Source organism: Falco cherrug, chromosome 2, assembly GCF_023634085.1.
Source record: "Falco cherrug isolate bFalChe1 chromosome 2, bFalChe1.pri, whole genome shotgun sequence".
In the NCBI taxonomy this organism is placed as follows: domain Eukaryota; kingdom Metazoa; phylum Chordata; class Aves; order Falconiformes; family Falconidae; genus Falco; species Falco cherrug.
The window spans coordinates 79,990,339-80,012,685 of record NC_073698.1 but is presented as its reverse complement, the minus strand read 5'-3'; the positions used below and the strand labels follow the sequence as shown (position 1 = coordinate 80,012,685).

At 45.8% G+C, this 22,347-nt stretch overlaps 1 protein-coding gene across 3 annotated transcripts in view; it reads right to left on the bottom strand.

Annotated features, from left to right (window-relative positions):
* PDE9A (phosphodiesterase 9A) overlaps positions 1–22,347 on the bottom strand; it is a 53,276-nt gene that overhangs the window by 22,942 nt on the left and 7,987 nt on the right. Inside the window, exons 2-6 of one of the 3 annotated variants that reach the window (XM_005438512.3) lie at positions 14,821–14,891; positions 12,922–12,999; positions 11,911–11,954; positions 4,554–4,608; positions 3,651–3,721 (exon numbers count right to left, since the gene is read on the bottom strand). In XM_005438512.3, the coding sequence (XP_005438569.1) occupies positions 3,651–3,721; positions 4,554–4,608; positions 11,911–11,954; positions 12,922–12,999; positions 14,821–14,891 (319 nt within the window). Of the gene's footprint in view, positions 1–3,650; positions 3,722–4,553; positions 4,609–6,260; positions 6,992–11,910; positions 11,955–12,921; positions 13,000–14,820; positions 14,892–22,347 lie in introns of those variants that run through there. The other 2 variants (XM_027804447.2, XM_055703024.1) reach the window with 2 other exon arrangements.

Below are 22,347 nucleotides of genomic sequence, written 5' to 3'. Positions count from 1 at the left end.
ACAACTCTGTAAATAAGCAGAGACCTCAGTTTTGCTTTCTTTATGTTCGTAAAAACAAAAATTGCTGTTGGATCTGGGAAAGGGGGAAAAAAGAGAGATATATGAACTGAGTCCAAAATGCCATATATTAGGAGAGGAAAGGGAAAAGCTTTTGATTTATGCTTGATTACAGGGATACCCTTCACTTAAATATCCTGTTTCCAGATTAGTGTTTTTTTGTCTAGCATTGCTACAAGCAATTTCTTTGGGTGATCACAATGTGATGATACAGGCAAGATGCTGTCTTGCTTGCTCAATATCTTCATTTTGGGTATCTGGCTGCACTTTTTTTGGGTACTCCATTCAACTGCCACTCACCAGCTGCAGCTGACCTGCAAGCCTCATGCTGCTATATACCACCCCAGTGCATTCATCCAGGAGAAGTTCATGGGTAACCCATTCGCCAGGCTATCTAAATGGTGGCTGGTGCCTATTTGAAGCAGTGGGAGCCAAGCGGAGTTATCAGATGGATGTGGTAGTGGGGCAGGCAACTGCAGAGAGAAGAGAAGTTCTGGTGCAAAATGGCAGCCCTGAGCATTTTTCTGTATTGCATCTCTTTAGTTTTCTTCCAAAACCTCTCTGGGGAGCACAGCATTTACATAATTATTTTCTTAAGGTAGATGTGAGGTGCTTACAAATTGCAAAGGGTTTTTGCCAGCTTCCTTATTGATATGTGGGCTGCTGTAAAAACACGAGCAGAGTAAGTCAAGCTATGGGACAAAGCATTCCCAGTGCTTGCCCTGCATAGATGCATTTTCCAAGGGGAAGTCACAAGCTTTAGATGGGATTTAAAAATCAGTTACAAGATTTGGCTCCTCGAAAACACATCTTTGTGATGAAGTCTCTAGACAGTAATGGGAAGGAAGCTGAGAACATTTTATGTGAGGTGCAGATGTAGTGCTGTCATGAGCACTTATCCCCACACACGTCCCTTCTGGGGAAGAAATCCTGGAGATCGCATGTCAAAGTGGTGGAAAAGGGATCTCCGAAGAAGGTGGGAGAAAAGGCAAAACAAAAGCACAATTCTTTTCGCATTTGGCTCACAAATGATAAATGGCCTTGTCATGTGCACTGATTAAGAGCCCATTATATTATTCTGCAGCAAGAAATACCTTCTGAAAAGACCCTGTGCTGTCTAAAGAAATCCTTGGGCTGAATCCAGCACTGAAACATGGCTCTTAAAGCAACCTCTGGGAGTCCAGCTTGAGTAGGAAGGTTGGACACTCCCTTTCTCTCACAGTTTTGCTTTTTAAACATGAAAGCGTGGGATTATTTCAAAATGTTGCAGATTTGGCTCTGTTGCAAATTCTGGAAGTCCATTTCTGAGCAGATGGGTGCACTTGGAGACAGGCAACCCAGGGAGCTCCTTCCCACAGGCTGAGGCTGCTGGAGATGGGATCGTAAGCGCTCAGGCAGAATAGCAGCAGATTGCTACATCAGCTGCTATTTCCATCAGCGGTGAGACCCACTTACTGAAAGAAGCCTTGTCTGGGGACCAGTGAATTCAGTTCACCTGCACGGCACAGCACCTCTGTGTAGGCTGCCTTCCCTAAAGCAGCAATAAAGTGCTGGAGAGTGCAAGCGCACAACTATTCCTCTCCTGCAGTGGTGTGCAAATCTTCATTATCTCCCTCCGCTGCCAAGGGCTGCTGGTGCTGAAAGGCAGTGTGCATGCAGGGTGCAGCCAGGGGTCCCAAGGGGTCATCAGGGGAGTCGGTGGCCAAAAGAAGCCCCTAGCTGGCTGGGAGAGCTGCTTGCCTGGGCTGCCAAGGGGATAGGAAGACTCACAGGAATGCTTGCCTCATTTGCTCTAGTCCATGGCACTTAGCCCTGAGGACTGGAGTTGGTCAGAAGTTTCACAGAAAAGGCAGAATGACTGAGCTAATTTTTCTTTTTTTCTTTCTTTCCTTTTTTTTTTTTCTTTTGGTCCATAGCATAAATCAGCGGAGCCTTGGGAAAAGCAGACAGGGAGGAATTGCTACCTGGGCTCCTTGCAGAGATCTGTGCTGTGAGTATGTGCGCTGCAGGTTGCCCCCTCCATGAGTGTGACCAAAGGGCTCCCACTGCACTGGGAGCCTGTGGCTGGGGTGGCCTCACAGAAAAGGTCCCCTGCAGCTGCTCTTTGAATAAGGATATTTTTCCTCTCCCTGCTGACGATGGCATCAGTCTCATTGAGAAGCTGCAGGGTCAAGGCAGCTTCTGGTCAGGGGAAGTTTCAACAAAAATTCTTCCATGAACCAGAAACTTTTTTTTTTCCAGCCAGCTCTAGTGAGAAAGTGGTTTCTGCAGCTGTAGTGCTGGGGAAGACTCTGCGTGCTCCTGACTTAAATGTTGCGTATCAGCAAGGATGTGACCTTTGGTGTCAAAACAGTGCTGGGTGACAGTGCCCTGTTCATTCCCCTTCCCTGCCTTTCTGGGACCTGTGTTCTGCCTCATATACTGAAAAGCAACAAAACAAGTCAGGTGCTGCATGGGGAAAAAAATTTCCGCCCCCCCGCCCCCCCAATGGAAAAGGAGCTTTTGACCAGATGAACTTAACTTTGCTGTTGCACAGTAGCTGAACATGGTTGCATTGCTGTTAACACACTGAACAAGGCAATCGATGCTGCCTAGAACTCTGCCAGGCAATATGGCCAGAGAGGGGTGAAGCCCCGTGTTCGCAGCCCAGCAATCACCCCCTCGCGAGACCACAAGATGTACCCTCCGGCTGCCTCATGGCACACGTTACACCGCCCGTTTATGGACGTTTTGGTGCCGTGTTAGTGTCCCATGGGTAGCGCACACGTGGCACCACATGTGCTGTGGGGACAGGCCTTTCCCCGGCCCCCGGCCCTTTCCCAGCAGGGGGAGGCAGGCAACATGGCGTTGAGCAGAAGAAACACAGTCAGGTCCCAGTGCTGGTGCTGGGCCTCTGTCAGCAACGAGGACTGACCTGACTGCTTAACATACAGTAAATGCATTTCTGAAAGGAGAAAGCCTCTCTGCAAGGCAACATGTTTGACCTGTGCAAGTATCTGACTTAAAGCAGGATGAAGGCAGCTGTGTTACCCTCCTGATATTAACTACAAAGTGCAACAGCGAGCGCTAGGCCCCGGGCGTGCTCCAGGGCAGCGTCTTGCGGGGAATGCCTGTGCAGAGGCATGGGGGACACTGCTGGGTGCAGGGGAGCTGAGGAGGGGCAGGGGATGGGTCGGGGGGCATGGGAGGGCAGGCTGAGGGGCTTGGAGGTGGGCGATAGGGAGCTGTGTGGTGGAGACCCTCTTCTGTGGGGACATGGTAGCAGGAGGATGTGGCCCTGGGCCCGAAGCTCAGCGGAGGGCTCGATGGCCCCTCAGCGGGGAGGCCGGGAGGAGCTCTGGGTGTCTGCAACACAGAGCGTCCCTCCGCGGCCTCAACCCGCCGGTGGGTGCCACCACAGGCTCCCACCTTTCCCGTGCCTCACCCTGGGACGGACTGTGGCCTCTCAGGCTCAAGGCTGGCCACATTGCTAGCAATCAGAGAAAGCAGAGGGGCTGTGAGGAGTGGGACAGAGAGGGGTTCAATGAGGGCAAGAAGGTGGGGAATTTCTGAGACACCGGTTCCCACTGCAATACGAATAAAGGGACACTCACATTCAACCTTTTTCTCCAGCATTGCCAAGTGATTAGCTACTTCCGTTTTCAGCTCATTGATTTTAAAAACCCTGAAAAGAAAACCCTCATGTATTAATGTTATACATTTAGTGCTGTACCTGCCATTTGGTACAAAGGACTTTTGCTAGAAACGTCTATATTTTTCAAAGGATTGATCTGTCCAACCATGGTTGCCATAAGGAAAAGAAATTTTCCTGTGGAAATGTTAAAATTTGGGCAGAAAATACACCCGCGTTTAATTTTCAGAAAAAATAACAACTAATGATTTTGTTGTGACCCTGGGAATGTACTGTGGCTCTGCAACACTTCATCACCCCCTCTCTTGGCAATGGCTTGTTATTGTACCCCCCAGGGAAGCAAAGTTAAATTGATAATGCCTTGCCTAACAGCAGCACCTTGGTGTCTGCACACTCTGAAGCCCCCCTTCCTTTAGAGTTATGCTGGTGATTTGCTAAGCTGTGGCGGGATTGATCTGTCTTATTGAAACCAGCTGGAATAAAATAAGCAGCTATACAGATGTTGATAAATCCTCTCAGGGGAGAGACATGTTTGAGTGATAAAGGGAAAAATGAAACAAACCGGATGATTTGACTGCTCAATGTAGAAACATTTCTTTTGCTTCCTAAGAGGGCAGAAGCACAATAAGAACATTTATATTTACAACTTGATCTCCTTTTTAGATCAAACATAATCACTGAAATCACATTTAGTTCAAGCCACCATATTGCTGTCAGCAGGAAATAAGCTGTGTACCAGGCGTAAATTTGTCAGGAAGAGTGGGATTTGAAGATCTTAAATGCCCCTCTGCCTCCTGTGAAAATATTACTTTAGGGTGATAAAAGAAATAGCATTTTAAATTAATAATGATGTTCAGCTTCTTACCTTGAGAACTGCTCAGCAATCTGTCCCAATAAATTCTGGAACAATTCTTCTTTCTCTGAGAAAATAGGAGGGGGACATAACAGAAAATGACAGAGCAAAAAAGACATCCTCAGCCTCCCTGCAAAGTGGCATCCCCAGACTTCCAGCTCTGTCGCCGAGGCATTTAGCCAAAAAGTAGTTCTGGTCCTTTGAACAGTGATAGTGTTTAGGAATGACTTCTCATATCACCTGCCTTTCTCTGCCTGCAGATTACAGTCAAGGTTTCTCAGAAATTTTTTTTAGAGGGGGGCTGGTGAGGTCTCTGAGAGGTACTTGTTTTAAGGCAGCACTCTCTGAAAAGATGACCCCTTTCACACTTCTTGGGTAGGACTCCCAGAATCACCATCCACTTTTGAAACATCTGGCTCACAAGGACTGCCTCTACACCGTCAGCACACTGCCGGAGTGCCTATGAGCAGTGCAACAGCTTATGAACACAAGATAACCCAGTTTTCTTTTCAGATGTATACTGGGACATTATCCTGGAGACCAATTTTTTTTTTGTGCAAATTCATAAGGATTGTACTGCTATGCATAAACTTCAGGCAAATGTGAGATTTCAAAGTGACTGTCCTTGCAGAATGAGTCCTTCCTGGTTCACAGGATGGACACAGCAGTGCATAAGCTTCCCAGCCCCCTTCCCTTGAGAACATAACTTGGACAGAGCCACCATAGGGATCCCGTCAGGATCCCATCAATGTCTGAGACGCTGTGGCAGTGGCTGCACTGGGAGCGCTCACTCCAGTAGCTCCCTGCCTCCTGCTGCCAACTCCAGTGCTCGGGTGCTTCAGCCAGCTCAGGAGAGTCAGCCTGCTGAAGCACCAACCCCTTCCAAGACCATCACAGGATTGCAATAACTAACACAGGGAAAAGCAAACGCATCCTTAAAACAAGAACCTAGATTTTGAGGGACAGTACACTTTAGGAAGGAAGAAGTATAATAACAATATTTTCCCATCTTTCAGTCAGTCCACACTGTATTCACACAGATGGGAAGCATAAATCACCTTTGCTGAGCTGTGAGCTGCTGTTTTGAGATTGTTCCCACTTTGTCTCACCAGTTAATTTAAACTGCACTGTGCTTGCAATGTGGTTGCACTCTTGGTTACTCATGCTCCAGAAGTAGAAATGTTGCATACTCTTATATACATGCCGCACATTATGGAACACCCATTTATATGCTATGTAGAAATACCCCAATGGCATTTCTGAAGCTACTTTTTGCACTTGCCTGAGGGAGCACAATGTCTCACGAGTGCAATCACCCAGGCAAAACACATCACACAGAAATACAGCCCGGCATTTACAGAGTAATTCTAAATAATAGCTCTTGTACCTGTTGAAAAGATTTGCAATTCCTCAGGTATTAAAGATGTCAGAAATACTTGTCAAGTGCTTTCACTTTGCTGATCGAAACAATTTGGCTGTTACCCCTGTGTCTTTAAACTGGAACAAGCACTCTGTGCTCTGAAAGTCTCAGATCTATTTCCCTCTTCATTTTTTTTTTCTGTGATCCAACTCCCAGCAGAGAGGCTAGCAGAGCAAATGAAGAAATTAGTTCTTTTCACAGAGACCCATTTTTCAGTTTTCTCACAAATCCCATTCGAAAATCCAAGCGCTGAAACAAAGCAAACGCTGCGTCCTATTTAAGACAGGAGGAAAGCTTACCGTGCACAGCACCTGGGATGGTACCTGAGTCCAACAGTGAAAATAAGCAGAGAAACCCGTGTCCTCTCACTTCAGTGCTGCTCAGCTCTCTGACAGTGGCTGTAGCATGCCAGAGACTGACAAGTTCCCTATAAAAACTGTTCCAGTAAAAAAAAAATTAAAAAAAAAATCTTATTTTCATTCCCTCCCCCTGTCAAAACTCACTTGGAGTACTAGGACGTTCTCATCCAGGGAACAGTCAGCTGCAATCTGATGTTTATGGATGTAATAAAAGACTTTCAAAATGAAGATGTATGTTTTTATAACCCTAGGGTGCAGTAAAGATATATGACTAAGAGTGGCAGTTCGTCTCATCTTAAAGAGACAAAGATCCATTTCTTCGTCCTGTTCCTTTCCAAGGGGGAGACCACTGCTAACCCCTGATTCTGAAGAAAATGAGATAACACTCCAACATCATTTAGTCTCACTTATCCACTCATTTGTGTAACAGGAGGGCTAGGTGTTCTTTTACTCCGTTACCGTCTATCTGCTTTTTTTTATACCTCTGGGCAGGGCTGATACCCCAGGTGCATGCAGCTACCTTTTCCCTCAGTTGCTTCATTTGTTTTGCTGCAATTCCCTCTATGAAAAGGAAATCCTAGTGCATGTAGCATGGGCAGCTGCAATCTGTGAACGTTGCTGAGGGTCACCAGCTCCTTCCTGCAGCACCCCAAAAGCCAGCAGCAACCCTCTTCTCAGCTCACCCTCTGCCAGCACCATGAATGTGCAATGTTTGCAAATGCAGGTGTTCAGCAAGACAGGTTTTTGCACAATATGCAAGATATTTTGAAGCTGACTAATGAAAATTAGAAAAACTCCCTCCAGAAGATGCTGCAATAGTGTAATGCTGGGCAGAGGACAGAGCAGCTCAGGCCTCCCCAGGCTTCCCTTGGCTCATTCCTGTGCTCACTGTGGGCACAGGGACTTCAGCTCCTTGCCTGCTGGCCCCTGCCAAGTTCAGCAGGGAACTTGGCTGGGGCATCACAGAGCAAGGAGCCATTTTGCTGTCCCTCTCAGCAGTCCTGTCTCTAGCAGGGCTGGGCAGAAAGCAGGTGCAGGGGAATATGGCAGCAGCACTTTTTCCTGTGACTCCCACTGTGGCCGGATCAGAGGGCTGGCAGCGAGCGTGTACACACCTTCCCTGCCAGACAGAGACTAGGTACATGCTGGGGCAGCTCAGGTCACCTGTGCGCTGACACAGATGGCTTATAAGCTGCTGGCATGCACCCTCTGCTTCACACCGCCCTGCTCAGCAGTGACTATTCCTCTCCTGTCCTACCCACCAGAATCACAGCCAGGGAGCCACCTACACCCTCTCGCCCTCCCTGGCTCCCCTTGCCATCCTGCCAGCGTTGGCAGGGTGCAGGCAGAGAGTGCATGGGGTTGTGAGTGTGGGATGGTTTTCCCCCTATCTTTTCTGCTGTGACCATCGAGGCTGGGAGGATGTGGGCATCTGCCTTTGCCTGCCAGCATCAGGCTGGTGAACTCCTGCCATACGGTCTCCTTCTCACGTGTTCTTGTGCCTCTGGCTCAGGCCTCTATCTGTATTTTGCACTCTGTGGTTTGTTTGGATCAGGACAGTCAGAGGAATTAAAAAAAACCAAACAGCCAGGTGGACAAAAGCCTGAGGAAGGGGTGTGTTTTCCAGCCCAAGCCCACGTCTGTGAATCATGTCATATCGAACACCAAATTCACTTGACAGCTCAGGTTAATTCGGGCTGTTGCATGCAAACCCCTGCTCAGGTGAGTAATCCTGAAGCTGTTGGCCCTGTCCGGATGCATGCATCCATGTGGGATGCATGTAAGGAGCAGCAGGAGGGAGGGGGCTTTTTCTCTCACAGTCTCTGCCTCTTCACACTTGCTTGATCTGCAAGCGTGAATATGCCTCCAAAAGGAGAGGAGAGATATCCCAGAATAAGAAGATTTAGACACAGTGACAAGCTTCTGTCGCTTTACTAAGAGCAATCTGCACAAGATCTTGTGTATTTAATCACTCGGGGGGGGGAAAGCTGTCTCCACAGTTCGCTGGTGCAGTCATTGGTGGGCTCAGTGGTGGGCAAGGCGCAGTTAGCACTGTTCAGATGTGAGCCTCCTAGCAGGCAGCTACACAGGTGTTGGTTGAGCTAGCTTTCCTGCTACAAGCCGATATCCATGGGGAGAGACCCTGGGCTTTCCTCCATGCAAGTGCTAGATGGGTTGTTAGCTGAAAAGGCAAACAATTGAATAGCAAGTGAAGTGGGAGGTGAAGATGCTGCCTATAGCCTTAGGCTGGCCAAGCCGCTCCGATGCACGCTCCGATGCATGCTGGCAGGGTTCCCCACTGCTGAGGCTGCTGAGCAAGGAGTGGTAAGTGGTGAGGTCTCTCCACGTGCTGGCCTCCGTCCCAACAGGGCACTGCTGTCTTCGGGTTTCCTTGCCCATTTCTACAGGGATGAGGGGATGCTTGTGTTGAAGGATCCACCAGAACAAACTGGAGACAGAGATGTGGCGAAAACTGGGACTAAGCTCAGCACATCTTATGCTGTTTCAGGTCACATCCCTGGTGAGATTTTTAAGGGCTCGTTCAGCCACCTGTGTGCTTTGTTGCTCTAACTCTGAAGCGGTAGGACAGTCCCTGCACGTTTCCAGCCCTGTTTAGGACTGTGGTGGATCAGGCTCACTTGAGCTCCACGATAGCTCCACTCTGTGCACTATCAGACTTCAGTTTTATTTCTCAAGTGTGTGCTGCTAGTAGGATTTGTTCATTTAATTGGCATCTCCAGCAATATTGCAGAGTGCTTGAACCCTACTAATTATACCCACAACACAGCCATCCATTTGTGAGTTTTGAACCTGTTCTACCACAAGGATGCAGACCAGAGCCTTCCTGCTGTTGGGAGGGAGAAGATAGCCTTGGGAGTCTAAGCACCCCAGAAAGAAGGAAGGGTTTGGCACCAGGGGTTTGATGCTCTGCTCAGATAGCCACGTACCTTCTACTCTGGGGCCACAGAAGGAGGGACAGCACGTGATGCAATGGCCACACAGGCTCAGAGCTGGCCAGCTCAGCCCTTGCTTTGCCTTGCAGACAGCTGACCCCATGGTGATACGGTAGTCACTGCTGCATCTAACGGATGCTCACTGGAATAATAATTTTTGTAATTCCAGCCCTCTCCCATGACTATGGCCAGGAAATAAAGAATGACTTCTTAGTAGAACTCCAGTGGATATCTCCTCTGCTGGATAAAAGCCACTGCTTATATTTTCCTCCCAAAGGATCATATTTTCCAGTCCCACCTTTTACAGTCTTTGTTCCACTGAAACATGCGTCATTCTTTTCCAGCTGCCTGGGAGACTGCTGAAAAGAGGTGCATTACCTCCCACTGCTGTGAAAATTAGGGTGACCCCTTTTTTGGCATGTATTTGGACAAGTTGCTTTGGGAAGCAGAACCACGCAGGCAGAGTTGCTTAAGAAGTGAAGAGTAGAACAGAGGTGGATTTTTTTCTTTTAATGAAGAGGAACAATTTCCCACTCTGTTTATTCTTCCTACTCTCAGCAAAATGTCAGGAATGCTTAAGATTAATGACAGCCCATGCAAAAGAGAAACAGATACCAAGGAACATTAGTTCCATCACACTCAATTCAACTTCCCTCCTCTTTCCATAGCAGACTCTCTTCTGCTTTGGCAACTAACAGCCAGAATTTTTCTTGCCCTTTTCAGCTTAGATCTTTGGAAATCCTTGTTTCATAAAATTCAAGGAGGGAAGAGAGACCTTGCTGACACCGTGAGCTGCACTCTGAAGAAAGAAAAGCCATGTGCTGTCAGCTGGGGTGAAAAACGAGGGCCCTGGGAAAGTGTGAAAAGTCATACATGGTCTTATAAAAATATACAGTTAGTTTCATGTTAGGTAAAAAAAAGGGTAGATGTTCTAGCAAGCCTTTTGATTGGCTTCCCAGCTGGTATAACACAGTGGCTTTGCCCAGCAGATCCTTGCTGGCCCTGTTCGCCCTGTTCCTCCATCTTGGGGCAAATGGCTATTGATTACCCATGTAGCTGGTACACCGAGACACATGCAGCAGGTAAGACCCCACCTTTTCTGACCTGATAATGCAAATAGCGTACTTCTGGAGCACAACAGTGATGCTGTTCCAGCAGAGTTTGTTACAAAAAGGAAATAGTTTAGGAGGCAGCTTCTTTTCCCTTAGCAGTTGGCTTTGACTACCTCCTTCCAGCAACAGTGGCAATCACCGATCTAGGACCTGTTTATGGCTTGTAACAAATCTTACTGTGATAAAGCACTTCCCCATTTCCTAGCTTCTTTGTTCTTTTTGCTCTGTTTGCCTTTGCTCTCTGCATGCACAAGCTCCCCACTGCGGCCTTTCCATGCCCCCCCCCAGCCCCCCCACCCCCCATCATTCTCCTACGCTGCCTTGCTGTGCCCTGTTCCTACAGATGTTTCTGCTGCAGCAGTCGTGGGTGCCTCAGAGAGCAGCTTTGGTTCCCTGTGTCTCCCCATCTAAAAAAAGGCAGTGCTGTGAGACACTATGTTTTGTTGTGTAATACAGGAGCCTGAGCAATAAGAAGAGGTGGGACCTGCAATCAGCATTAGCAAGAAGACAAACCAGTGGGACCAGCAAAACTGCCTTGCCCCTGTCACAAGAGCCTCTATTCCTGCCCCAGACTTTCTGGCTCCCTCCTGTTCTTTCTGTTCCCAGGATAATCTTAACCTCTTGCCCCTTGTCTCACCTATCTTCTCATTTTAGTGCTCCAAACTGTGTCCCCAGCTGACATTCCCTATCCTCCTGCAGCCCTTGCCTCAGTGGCCAGCCTTTCGCTACAGCTCCACAGCGTACAGTCTAGGGCTCTTGCTCAGTCTGCCTTGGAGAGAATAGCAGGAGATAACACGGTTGCACAGATGAGAGAGACCGTGAGCCAGATGCTCTACAGGACCTGCCCCAGGCAAATGCTCTTCTCCAGTGTCTGAGAGCTACTGGCCTGACTGTGACACTGGCAGGCAAAGAGAAATGGTAGAAGTGCTGCTTAGTCTTGCCTGTGGAGTACAACAGTGTTCTGTGGAGAACAGCTGTGTTCTGGGAAACATGTTCCAGATGTGCTCTTCCATCCAAGCCTTCTTTAATCTTGTCAGGTATATTTAAATATTTATTACACTTAGAGCTACCATGCCCACAACGGAAATTATGCTCTCTCCTCAGCCATTTGGAACTAACATGGAATTCAAATGTTGTGCTCAGTTTTCCAGTGGAGCTTTGCTGAGAGATGAACAAGTTAAACAAAACACTGCAGGACAGTCTTTCAAACTTTGTCTACATTGCCTGAAAAAATCACACTGCTCCATCTAGGGCTTTCCCCAGGACATCAGTGGTGCTGTGTCAGACCACAGCTAAGCACTGGGAAAGTCCCCTGGACCCCAGCCATTCCACCTCATTCTCAAATACTTTGGGGATTTTTCTTCAACTTTCCTCCAGAACACTATGATCAAATACTTCTTATTCTGCTGTGGCTACAATCATGACACTATCATCATTCTTCCTTGCATCATAGCCATATAATTTCCATGTGCAAATGTTCACAAATTTAGCTTTAGCAAATTCAGTTCAAAAGGGTTGTTTTACCTGAGAGTTGCCCAGTGGCAACAGGTATCACTTTGTATGGCGACCTGGAAGAGTCAGAGAGGGTTGATGTTAGCAACACTCAGAAAGCAGTTTGTATTTCATATCTAAACTCCCCGAGAATTTGGAATAAGTATCTGAATATATTCTAACCACTCTTAAAACCTGTGAGTTTAAATATGCAATGAGTACTTCTTATGAACACACATCTCTCCAGTTTACAACTGAGCTAGAGACAGAGAGATCTTTCTTGTGCTGTATGGTCATGCAACAAACATGGTAAAAATGCCTCCTGCCTGGCAAGCCTTGATAGCTTGTGGACTGAGATGGTGAGGAAATTTTGTAGGTCAGAAGGGAGCTCCAGTGGTGGGGATCATCTTTTGGCCTGTGTTGACACATCGTCCTGTGCAGTAGGTTCCTCCCAACTGCTGGGGCTCCATCACAGGTGCCAATGAGAGTAATGCCAGTGATAAGTAATGATGAAATATGCAATTAAGAAAATGACACCAGCAGGAGTAAGTACAAGCAGTCAGAGTGAAACTAAAAGCCCCAGGTTGGAAAAGCAACAGGAAACTAAGGAGAGAAAGAAAAAGGCATTTGGAGGTGAGAAGGGCCAAAGCTAGCATGGAAGAGACCTACCCTCATCAAAACCTTTGACTTCTCTTTGCAAGTAATGTCATGGTTGTGTCCTAGCAGAGCAATAAAGGAGTAAGGGAGCAAAGGAGCCGGGAGCCTTGCCAGCAAACATGGTGGGATGGGAACAGATGTTCTACATTCAATACCTAAAAGCAGTATTTTTTCCTCAGACAATTACTTCTACCTTAATAACAAGTTAAAATCTTCAAAACCAGCAGGCATTAGTGTTATAAGCCAGCAAGCAATTCTTACTGTCATCTCCCTCCCTCCAGGGAGCTGCTCACCTCCCACTGCGTACGAAATGCATCTGCACACAACCATCACCCCTTCCCTTGGGCTTGACCCTATTTTTAAAGAGCAGGTTGCAGCAAAGCTTACCTCTCTGAGTTTGCAGGCATTGTCGGGTCAATGGATACCATACAATTGTCTGCCGTCAGAAGGGAGATTGTTGTGTTCCTGAAAAGCATGTTTCAAAGATGTTTATTTGACCTGGAAATGCTGGCTGAAATTCTGTGCACACAGTACATAGCCATCTTATCTCCTGCAGCACTCTTGGCCTGGCCTGACATTGTCTCAGATCCTTTTTACCTGGGTGCAGAAAGGGTCAAAGCACGGGACAGGGTGAAGCTTGATGGTTCGCCCACTTCAGTTACCAGAGATGTTTCTGGAAAAATTAAGTGTGATCATCCTTGATCTCTGAGCAGACTTTGCTCCCTGAATTCAGTTGACTCATCAACTCATCATTTCTGTTAAAAAGCTATGTTTTATGATACATTGACTCAGCAGCTATGTATTGACTCCCACTACACAAATAACTACTGGTAATATGACTGTCTTGAACTTACTCAGTTACTCTTTTACCAGAACAAACAAAACAAAATGTCTTGCTGAATATGGGGCCTTTTTTTTTTTAGTATTGTGAGAAGTGTGATCTCATAGGCTCAGATCTAAACCTTGGAGGTTTACTTTGGCTCCAGAATCCTGGTTGAAATGCATTGTTCTTTGAAAGTCTTCTGATGAAAAAAAAAAAAAAAAAAAAAAAAAAAAAAAAAAAAAGCCAAATATGCGGTGAACACCCTAATCATGAGTCATTAAAACTGCTCAACAAGGTTTCCTCAGTGATAGAGTGGAAGTATTTCACATCATAAGCAAATGAGAGTTATTAACCTCTCTAATGTCAAATGGGAAGAAATAGCTAGGATAAACAGCAAAGGACATTAATTCTGTCCAGCAGCTTATGCAAATTCTGAGTCAATATAGACATTTTTATCATTCAATCCCCAGAGCTAGAGTCATGCAATAAACCCATAATCAAAGGACTGGCTTATTTTTTCCTATGATTTTTCTTTTTGTAAACCTATTTTTACACAGGTAAAGACTATAGCTTATTGCATGCTGCTGTGCATCTGGCCTGCGTTGCCCGAGCTCCTATTCAGAGAGGAGATGGCCCCTTTTAGACAGAGCTTCCCTCCCTGCATGCCATTGCCCTGGACAGGTGGTGCAGAAGTGGCTGGGTGCTACACCATGCCACCCTCCACCATTCACCAGCCTCTCCCACCCCAGCACACAACTACACCTGATCCTGGATCCCTCTCAACACAGAGATTTAAGTTGGATGCTGCTTTCTGGGTTGAAGGTAAGAGAAACAAACCCTACAGGAAATTGCAGCAGGAGAGATGCATGGACTTTGCAAGGCAACATAAATTAGAAAATACTTGGCCTGGGCAATGGATTTGGGGATATTTATGTTCCATAAAATGGGGTATTTTATGTTTAACTACCCTATACCTGGGATTAGATTGTACTGTATCTAAATAGAAAGCCTTTCACCAATGCCAAATGGCCTTTCACCAACGCCAATGGCAAATCATTGGGCCAAATTTTTCCCTAAAAAACAGGTTCTAAACATATGGTTGTGTTTCACTCGATCTGGGCAAAAATGTAGTGCTGATGTATAACTGGTACACAACCCTTCTGCACTCAGTGCTGGTCTTCTGCACTTGCTTGTATTTTTTGGACTATCTCTTTTCTGTTCTACCCTATTCCTCTCTGTTCCTCAGGCACAGCTGCCGCTGAGGTGGCTCAATGCCTGACAGAGCTTCATGCACTTTTCCAGCTGGTGTTATCTGGATTGCCCCAATTTCTTCTTCCAGTAGACTGGAATGAGAGAAAAGCTTGAATAGCAGCTAAGTTAGTCTTTTGGGGCTTGTCTTTAAATTTCCCCCAGAAGTAAAGAAACAAAAGTGAAACGAATGTCACAAATTAAAAGAGACCTACCTTGGTAACCCTGTTGCAATGCAGAAGAGGTCCATAATATCTTTGGAGTTGCAGTATTTGCTGAAGATCACCTTCCAAACCGAACAGCAGAAGGGGGAGAAAAATAAAGACAAAGAAGAAAAAGGACAGTTAGTTCCCAGTGAGATATGAACTCTATTCAGGCATGAACTAGGCTAATTTTAAGGCCATTTCAATTATCTGATTTGACTTATGAGCTGGAATATTTCTCTACTCCTGTTTAATACCTGTGTATTTTTTGATAAAGAAAGCAAGCTCTGGAGACCTAATTGTACTGCTCAGAAGTAGAGCAATAACGTATGTGAACTGACAGCAAAAGGTTTCTTACAATGCCGTATTGCTGCAGGATGATAACAACTGCAGATTTAAGGATGTAAGAGCCCGGATTTAGGAAGAAAACAGCCCAGATTTGGGGAGGTCCTTGGATGGTATAAAAGGGCACTACTTTTTGGACTTAAGCCAGCTTCAAACTGAACAGAGGGGTTTTTTGCCCCACAGGTTGGGCCAAATTTTCTGCAGGCTGTCAGGCTGTGTGGTTCCCATTGTTAGGTCACAACCTGGAGCTTGAAAAATTACAAAATTTGCCAGTTACCTTCCCAGGCCCCCAAACAGCTTTTCAACCCACTGCCTTTCCACACATGCCTTCTCCTATGCAGAGAAGACTGTCTGAGCAGTGGATCTGGGAATGCAATATCCCCTTGATCCCACTGTGATACAGCCTTCAATGTTGCCATCCCATGCCGTGATTTTCCTCAAGACTCCTATGTCCATCAGGACGTGTGGGTGATGGTGCTCCCTGGTTGAGAAGCTCTTCTGCAGCCACAGTGGAGGGCAGAAAACCTCTCTGTGTGCCTTTGATTGACTGTGGGTGGAAGCTTTGAACCTGCCATGGAAATAAAATACCTCACTGCAGTCAGGTCTAGCTCATCTTCTCAAAGGCAGGAACAATGGCGAGCAGTGGGTCTGATTTGTCTGGGGGCTGCTGGTGTCAACAGGGTGGCTGTTGGCTGTGGGGGACAGCTTACTGTGGTGAATGGGGGGAGGTGGTGGTGTGGAGAGGGGCAGTTTCCCTGGCCAGTGCTGGAGCACAGCTCCCTCGCACACCACAAGAAATAGCCATAGAGCCTCTGGGTTCAGGATTCGGCAGCCCAAAGGGACTTGTGGAGACCTAATGGCTAGAACTCAGGAGGAGCAAGAAAGAGGTATTTTGCAGATAAGGTCTGAGGCACAGGGAGATCAAAGTCAAAAGTCTCCTCTCCTTTCAAGTACCTTGCTGGAAACTCTATTTTCTAACCCCCACAACCACCCTTAGCATCCCATATTCTCAAGTATAGCCTGTTGTGGACAGAGGAGTTTTGTGCGTGCCCACAGATCAGCCTCAAGGCTGGTGACCCAGAAAATGAGGAACGTGTCACCCAGGGTGGCTTTCCACTGGTTTGTTTTCACTGTCTTGCCTCATGCTGCCAGGAGGAGGCAGGGGCTGCAGGCAGCGGGGGCTGCAGGCAGTGGGGGCTGCTGCCACCCTTGCCGGGTCAAAGCAGGCCCCATGTGTTCAGCGAGATGAGGACCACACTTGAAAAAATAACATTTTATCATCTAATTAAAGATGCTTCCAAAAGTGTCGGTGCCAGGAGTTAATTAAGCCCGCAGCCTCACTCCAGCAGCTTTGGCCTTTGAGTGCTTGAGTTCCTAAATCATAATAGCATTACTGTAACACACGTGCCTTTTCTGAGATGCCTTTCAGACACCAGGGGAAATTCCTCACCCAGAGGTGTCATGTGACGCCAACCCAGACCTCTGCTGCTGGCGATGGGGAAGCCATGGGACAGCCTGCAGGACATTGTGCCAGTGAGGAGTTGCTAATGCCTGCTCACAGCTCAGGTCACCACGAGCCTGAAGCATCAGGAGATTTGGGACAGCATGTGCAAGACCTGACCAGCCTGGTTGAGTCCCCTTGTGCCTGGAGTGAGATGCACCAAAGCTCCAGTTGATGCTGAAGCAAAGCCCTCTTACTCTTGAGTGGAATGTCATGGGTTTCGTGGTAGAGAAGAGAATGATACTGGTCACCTCAAGAGGTGGCTGTGACCGATAGGTGTGCTTACACTCACCTTCGCTGTTTTCTGACCTGGATGAGATTACACCAGGCAATCAAGGCACTTGATTACTGAGGTAGTGATTGTTACTGGGGAAATGGGTGGGATTAATACCCAAGTGGGTCTTAAAAACCTGTTTTATCCAGTGATTGGCCCTTGGTTATTAAAATACAGCAGCAATCAAAGCAATAAAACATAGTTGATTGAGTACAGATAGGACTGAAAACCCACTCCTAGCAGAACACAGAATCACCTGAGTGATAAGTGCTAAAATTGGCTGACAGGCATTGGAGGGTACAACAACTGGTGCACACAGTAACTGAGCAGATTATGTTAATTGTGGCTGAACAGAAGGTAAAGGCTTGTGATGTGCCAGGAGTGCTATTTCAGGTATTGAGGTTTCTTATTCTGGAAATCAATTATGATTGACCAGGACAGATAAAAGAGGAAAAGATAAAAAACCCATAAAATTAAAAACCATTAAAGGTAAGAAAGCCAGCCTGACTCATAGAAAGCAGCAGGATCTTTCAATGCATTGAGGATGAATTTTAATGCTTTTTACTCCACGTAATAGTGCAAGAGTGGGAAGCAAAATAAAGACTGTGGATGCTAGATCATGAGTTATCTCCATACATGCTTTTTAGCTTTCCACACTTGGCATTTTTACTTAGGTTTGCTAGAAGTGGATTTGTGAATCACCCACCGCACTTTGATACTCAACTTAGGGTGGTTGTCCTCAGCTGTTTGTATTTTTTTAATCAAAGCACATAAGCTACTACAATTTTCTTCTATTGCGACCTGCTGAGCTCTTCTGACCAACTTCCTTCTGTTCCAAACCAAAGCAGCTAGCTTCAGACATTACCCAGCAATATGCAATTGTTCCTGTTACTGTCCACAGGTTTACATTCCCAATAAAGTTGATGTCAGTTTTGCCGATGGAATACAATTGGAATGTATTTTGGAGAGATGGGAGGACAGTACTGCATACTATTGATGGCTCCAGCACAGTATAGGAATCCGATTTGCCTAAAGTCCATTGTCATTGCAGGGACATTAGCAACTTGAAGGCCATATAGTGACACTTGGCTTGCAGCCATAGTTCAACCATCTGGGACACATGGTTTCTCCGATGATCGGGGAAGATGGTTGACCTGCAGCTTTGAGGATAGGCAACCCTGTTGGCACTAGTTGCAGAAGCACGTATCTTACCCAGCCCTGTGAAGATGTCCTTGCTTGGGCAGATCTCCTGAAACCATTGCTGTTCAGCGTGGTCTCCATGATGATACTTTTCTGGTACTGTTTGTGGATCTGATCCAGACCCACAGACAGCACTGAGGGACTTCATCTCCCTTCAAACCTGTTTCAGCTGTCTCTGACCCACAGTCATCCTCTTGCTTAGGTCCCTGTTCCTACACCTGGGTGGCAAGCCGTGGCTGCGATGTGTCCCACAACACTTCACTCCCTGCATTAATACCTGGCACTGGAAGATACCACTGCTTAGGAAAGAACTGAGACCTTGCTATGGAGCATAATAGAGGCCAAAGACAGGAGACCACAGCAGTTTCTACAGCTGTTGTAGTGGGCTAAGATCATGTGTGTGTAGGGCACAGACAGGTTTCCCAATAATATGTGTCAAAAAAGTTCATCACCTAGGTCAGCACAGCCCAAAAAAGCCAGGGATTCAGCTTCTGACACACCTCCTGCAAGAAAAAGTGGACACAGGGACTCCAACATTGTCTCATGGTACAAGAGTTTCCTGCAAGATTGGTCAACACAAGACACTCAGTTGCCAGGGTCATTTCTGAAAGCAAAGGCAGAGCCAAAATCACATGTAAGCAGAGTTACAGTAGGGATGCACTGCATGGGAAACAGAGGCCTCTGCTTCAGCTTGCAGACTGATAATTAAATGCCACGAAGAAAATCAGCCACATATAAATCCTGTTAATTGCATTTCCCTTGGATTTTTGCCAGAAGAAAAATAATATATTCCTCAAAAGTGATGCAGCATCTTCAAACAATTAATTTCCCTTGTTTGAGAACTAACATTATTTCATATTTCTGTCTTTGTCACTGTTAACAAACTTCTACCATGTGTAGAAAAAAAAAAGGAGAGGAAAACTAGTCTTCTCTGAATGCTTTGCTTGATTGTTTCAGTGAGTCTTCATCAAGACCAAGAAGCAGCCATTTGATTTAAGTGAGGAATGGTTCTGTCTGCCTTGGAAAATAACATGAAACAAAGCGGGGGAAAGCAGAATGAATAATAACTGAAGCTTTTTGGAGTGGAAATAATATTGTGATGAAACATTCAGTGACTGTGAAGCAGGACAGCATGAGTTGACGGGGATGGCTGGTTCCTGGCCCAGAGATCGGTTCTGTGAGACTGATTTCTTTCCTGGAGACAGTTCTGCAGTTTTTTGAAACATCTTCCTCTGAAAGAAGGAGGCATTGTCTCTTAATCCATAGTGTCTACCCCTGGTCCAGGACAAGGATTCCAAAACCCCTCAGAAAGAGTAGGGATTAGGAGCTCTGGTACTCTGACTGGCTTCCCCACTCAGAGGAACAGTTCAATATTAAGGACTGTGATGGAGGTATTACTAAGGGACCACTGAGCACATACTCCGCAACCTACCAGTTTCCAACTAGTCACATCATGTTTTGCTTTCAGATAGGGTGGGTAAAAAACACAGCTTACAAATTCAATTTCTGTTCTATATTTGATCCTCAGAACAGTTAATCCTCTCTGTAAACTGCAAACCCTATCCAGAATGTTATCCTGTTCTGATCTGCTGTTGGTAATTGGGTTTTCTTCCAAGAATTTAACTCACATTTGTGGGGTTTTTTTACCCTAGTAAAATTCCTAAATAAATAATACAAAAATATTTTCAAAGCCAGTGTACCCTCAGTTTCCAGTCCTGCTTTCTTTTGCTCGTCTCAACCTGCTGTGTTCAAGACTTCTAGCACTTGGTGATGTCTTTCATTCAACTCAGTGATCAATGTCCAGTCAGGGCTGAAACTGGAGTGGAAACAACCTAAAATGATAATCGCTTCTAATGAGATTGGAAGAGAGTGTGTCAGAAGAGAGTCTGGTAAAACTCGGTTATGTATCTTGCATGGACTGTGAATATTGTTGCTGCTTCTGTACGAGCAGCTTTCATGGAGGATTCCTGAATTGCTATGGCAGAAGGCTGATGTGAACTTTTTCATTGTGATTTTCCCTGTTTCTCCAGTGGTCTTTGTTGTCCATATTAGTATGAAGCAAGATCCAGGACTTTCAGATACCACTGTGTAGAAATCACTGGAAAGAATTTATATTTCTAGACGTGTAAGCAAATAAGTCTTCCTTAAAAAACAGCAATAAACGAACTACCATAGATCCCAATATCTAACAGCAGCCTTACCTAAAATCCCATATCTAAACATCTTCCAGGTTTCTTATACTTTGAATTCAGGTACAAGCATAGCATAAGCACAACTATATCCCAACTATCTATTTTTTATTTCTTGCACTAATTAACAGTTGATATTTTGAAAACCACCCCATTTATCTGAGCTTCGAATGTTAGGTTGTATTAAAAATAGTATGCTAGATTTGCCAACTGCATGATGTAGTAGGGGCTTCCCTAAGAGAAGAACAGGAAATAAATGTATGTGTGCATGTGTGCATGTGTGCATGTGTGCATGTGCATGTGTGGGGAAGAAAACATGAAAGCCCTCAGCTGAGAGTCCAAGCAAAAATGAAAGCTCCCCCAAACTCTTTAAATATCTCTTCTGTTAGAGGATGAGGAGTGCGGTCGATGTTTTATTTTACTTCCAGCAGCTGGAGCTCTGCGGTCCTGCTGATCCACACTTACCTTCGGGCAGTGATGTGACAACATTTATTTTAACAGGACACCTAAGTGAAATATACAGGTGGGATTTGTCTGAAGTAACTTTAACCATCTCCAAGTTCAACATCTCATGCATGTCATTCTGCTAGACTCCCTCTCTTGCCAGCAGAGAAAGAGGACAACTTCCAAAGGGTATATATCAGCCCACATGTCTCCAAAACCCAGTTTAAGATGGGATGAATCATCCTCTGGAGATAGCACCCACCTCCCCACTGACTACAGGGGAAACTGCATGACTAGCTTGGAGCACTCATCACTAACTTTTAGATGGCTACGGTTAATGGTTAAGTGGGGTGAATCCTTATAGTTTCCTAATTATATATGTTATCCTAAAATAAGAAACAGGAGCTGCAGACAGAGCTGAAGTATCAAGATCGCGAGACACGTCACTATATGGTAAGTCGCAATTCCCACCCCTATAACATCCCTGAACAGAAAGCTATAGGAAAAGAGATTTTTCTCTTTTTGGGAAAGATAAAACATCTGTGATTCACTCATATGTGTGATCCCCAGGGCAGTTTTGGACATCCATTCAGAGAGACAGCATGGCAGAGGCTGGCTCTTTCACTATGAGCGAGGAAGGATCTCATTACTTTTTAGAGTCCTTTGGGCTCATAGAAGAAGTGAGGTTGCATTAAAGAGAGCCTTGTGCAACCTATTGACTATACTAAGGGACATATTGCTAATATTCAGTCTTTCAGTACTAATGATTAATGGTGGAATATAACCAGGAACCAGGTTATAAACCAAGGCTGTTTGTGAGAGGCTGAGCTGAAAGTTTATTGTTTCCTGCAGTAGACATTTCAGCCTTTGAGCAATAACACAAATGTCTATACTCTGGCTTTTCTTAACACAAAAAGGGCACATGTTTGCTGCTAATGGAGTGCTAAGTACAATTAACCCTGTAGCACATTAATGCATTAGGCTTGAAATGTTTTGTAAACTGAATAATAAGGAAGCTTTAGCACCAAATGTCCTCACTAAATGCAAGTGAAGCTAGGCTGCTTGTTTCAAAACTACTCACACAGTTAATGTCTGACATTACAACATGCTTGATAATATAGGACTGTTAGAAGGGTAATCTTAGTTAATGGTGTAAGGAAATGCAGGTATGGTGAGGGGTCAGTGAAAGGCTGATTTGAAGCTGTAGAAATAAGTTTGCTAGAAAGGTGCTGAAACCAAGATGGCTTTGTCTTGTTTGTAGTAAACCAGAAGAATTGTATATGAGTCGCGTGAGTTGCTGTGTTTGGCTTGTCCACATTCATAGGTAATGCTAGCAGGAGACTGTTACACTTTGTCTTGGCTAACGTGAGCAGCAACTCTAACAACTGTAATAGACTGCATGTGACTTCAGAATGATAAACAGCAGCAAACAAGCCTTTCTGGGTGAGGGGCATAGAAGAATTATGGAGCTATGCTGGAATTACAGAGCTGTACTGGGGCTATGGGTTGGTCCCCTAAATGCTCTGAGGAGCCCTCACTGGGGACGAAAGAGAAGGGGGAGTAGGAGAGAGAGAGAGACCTCTGAT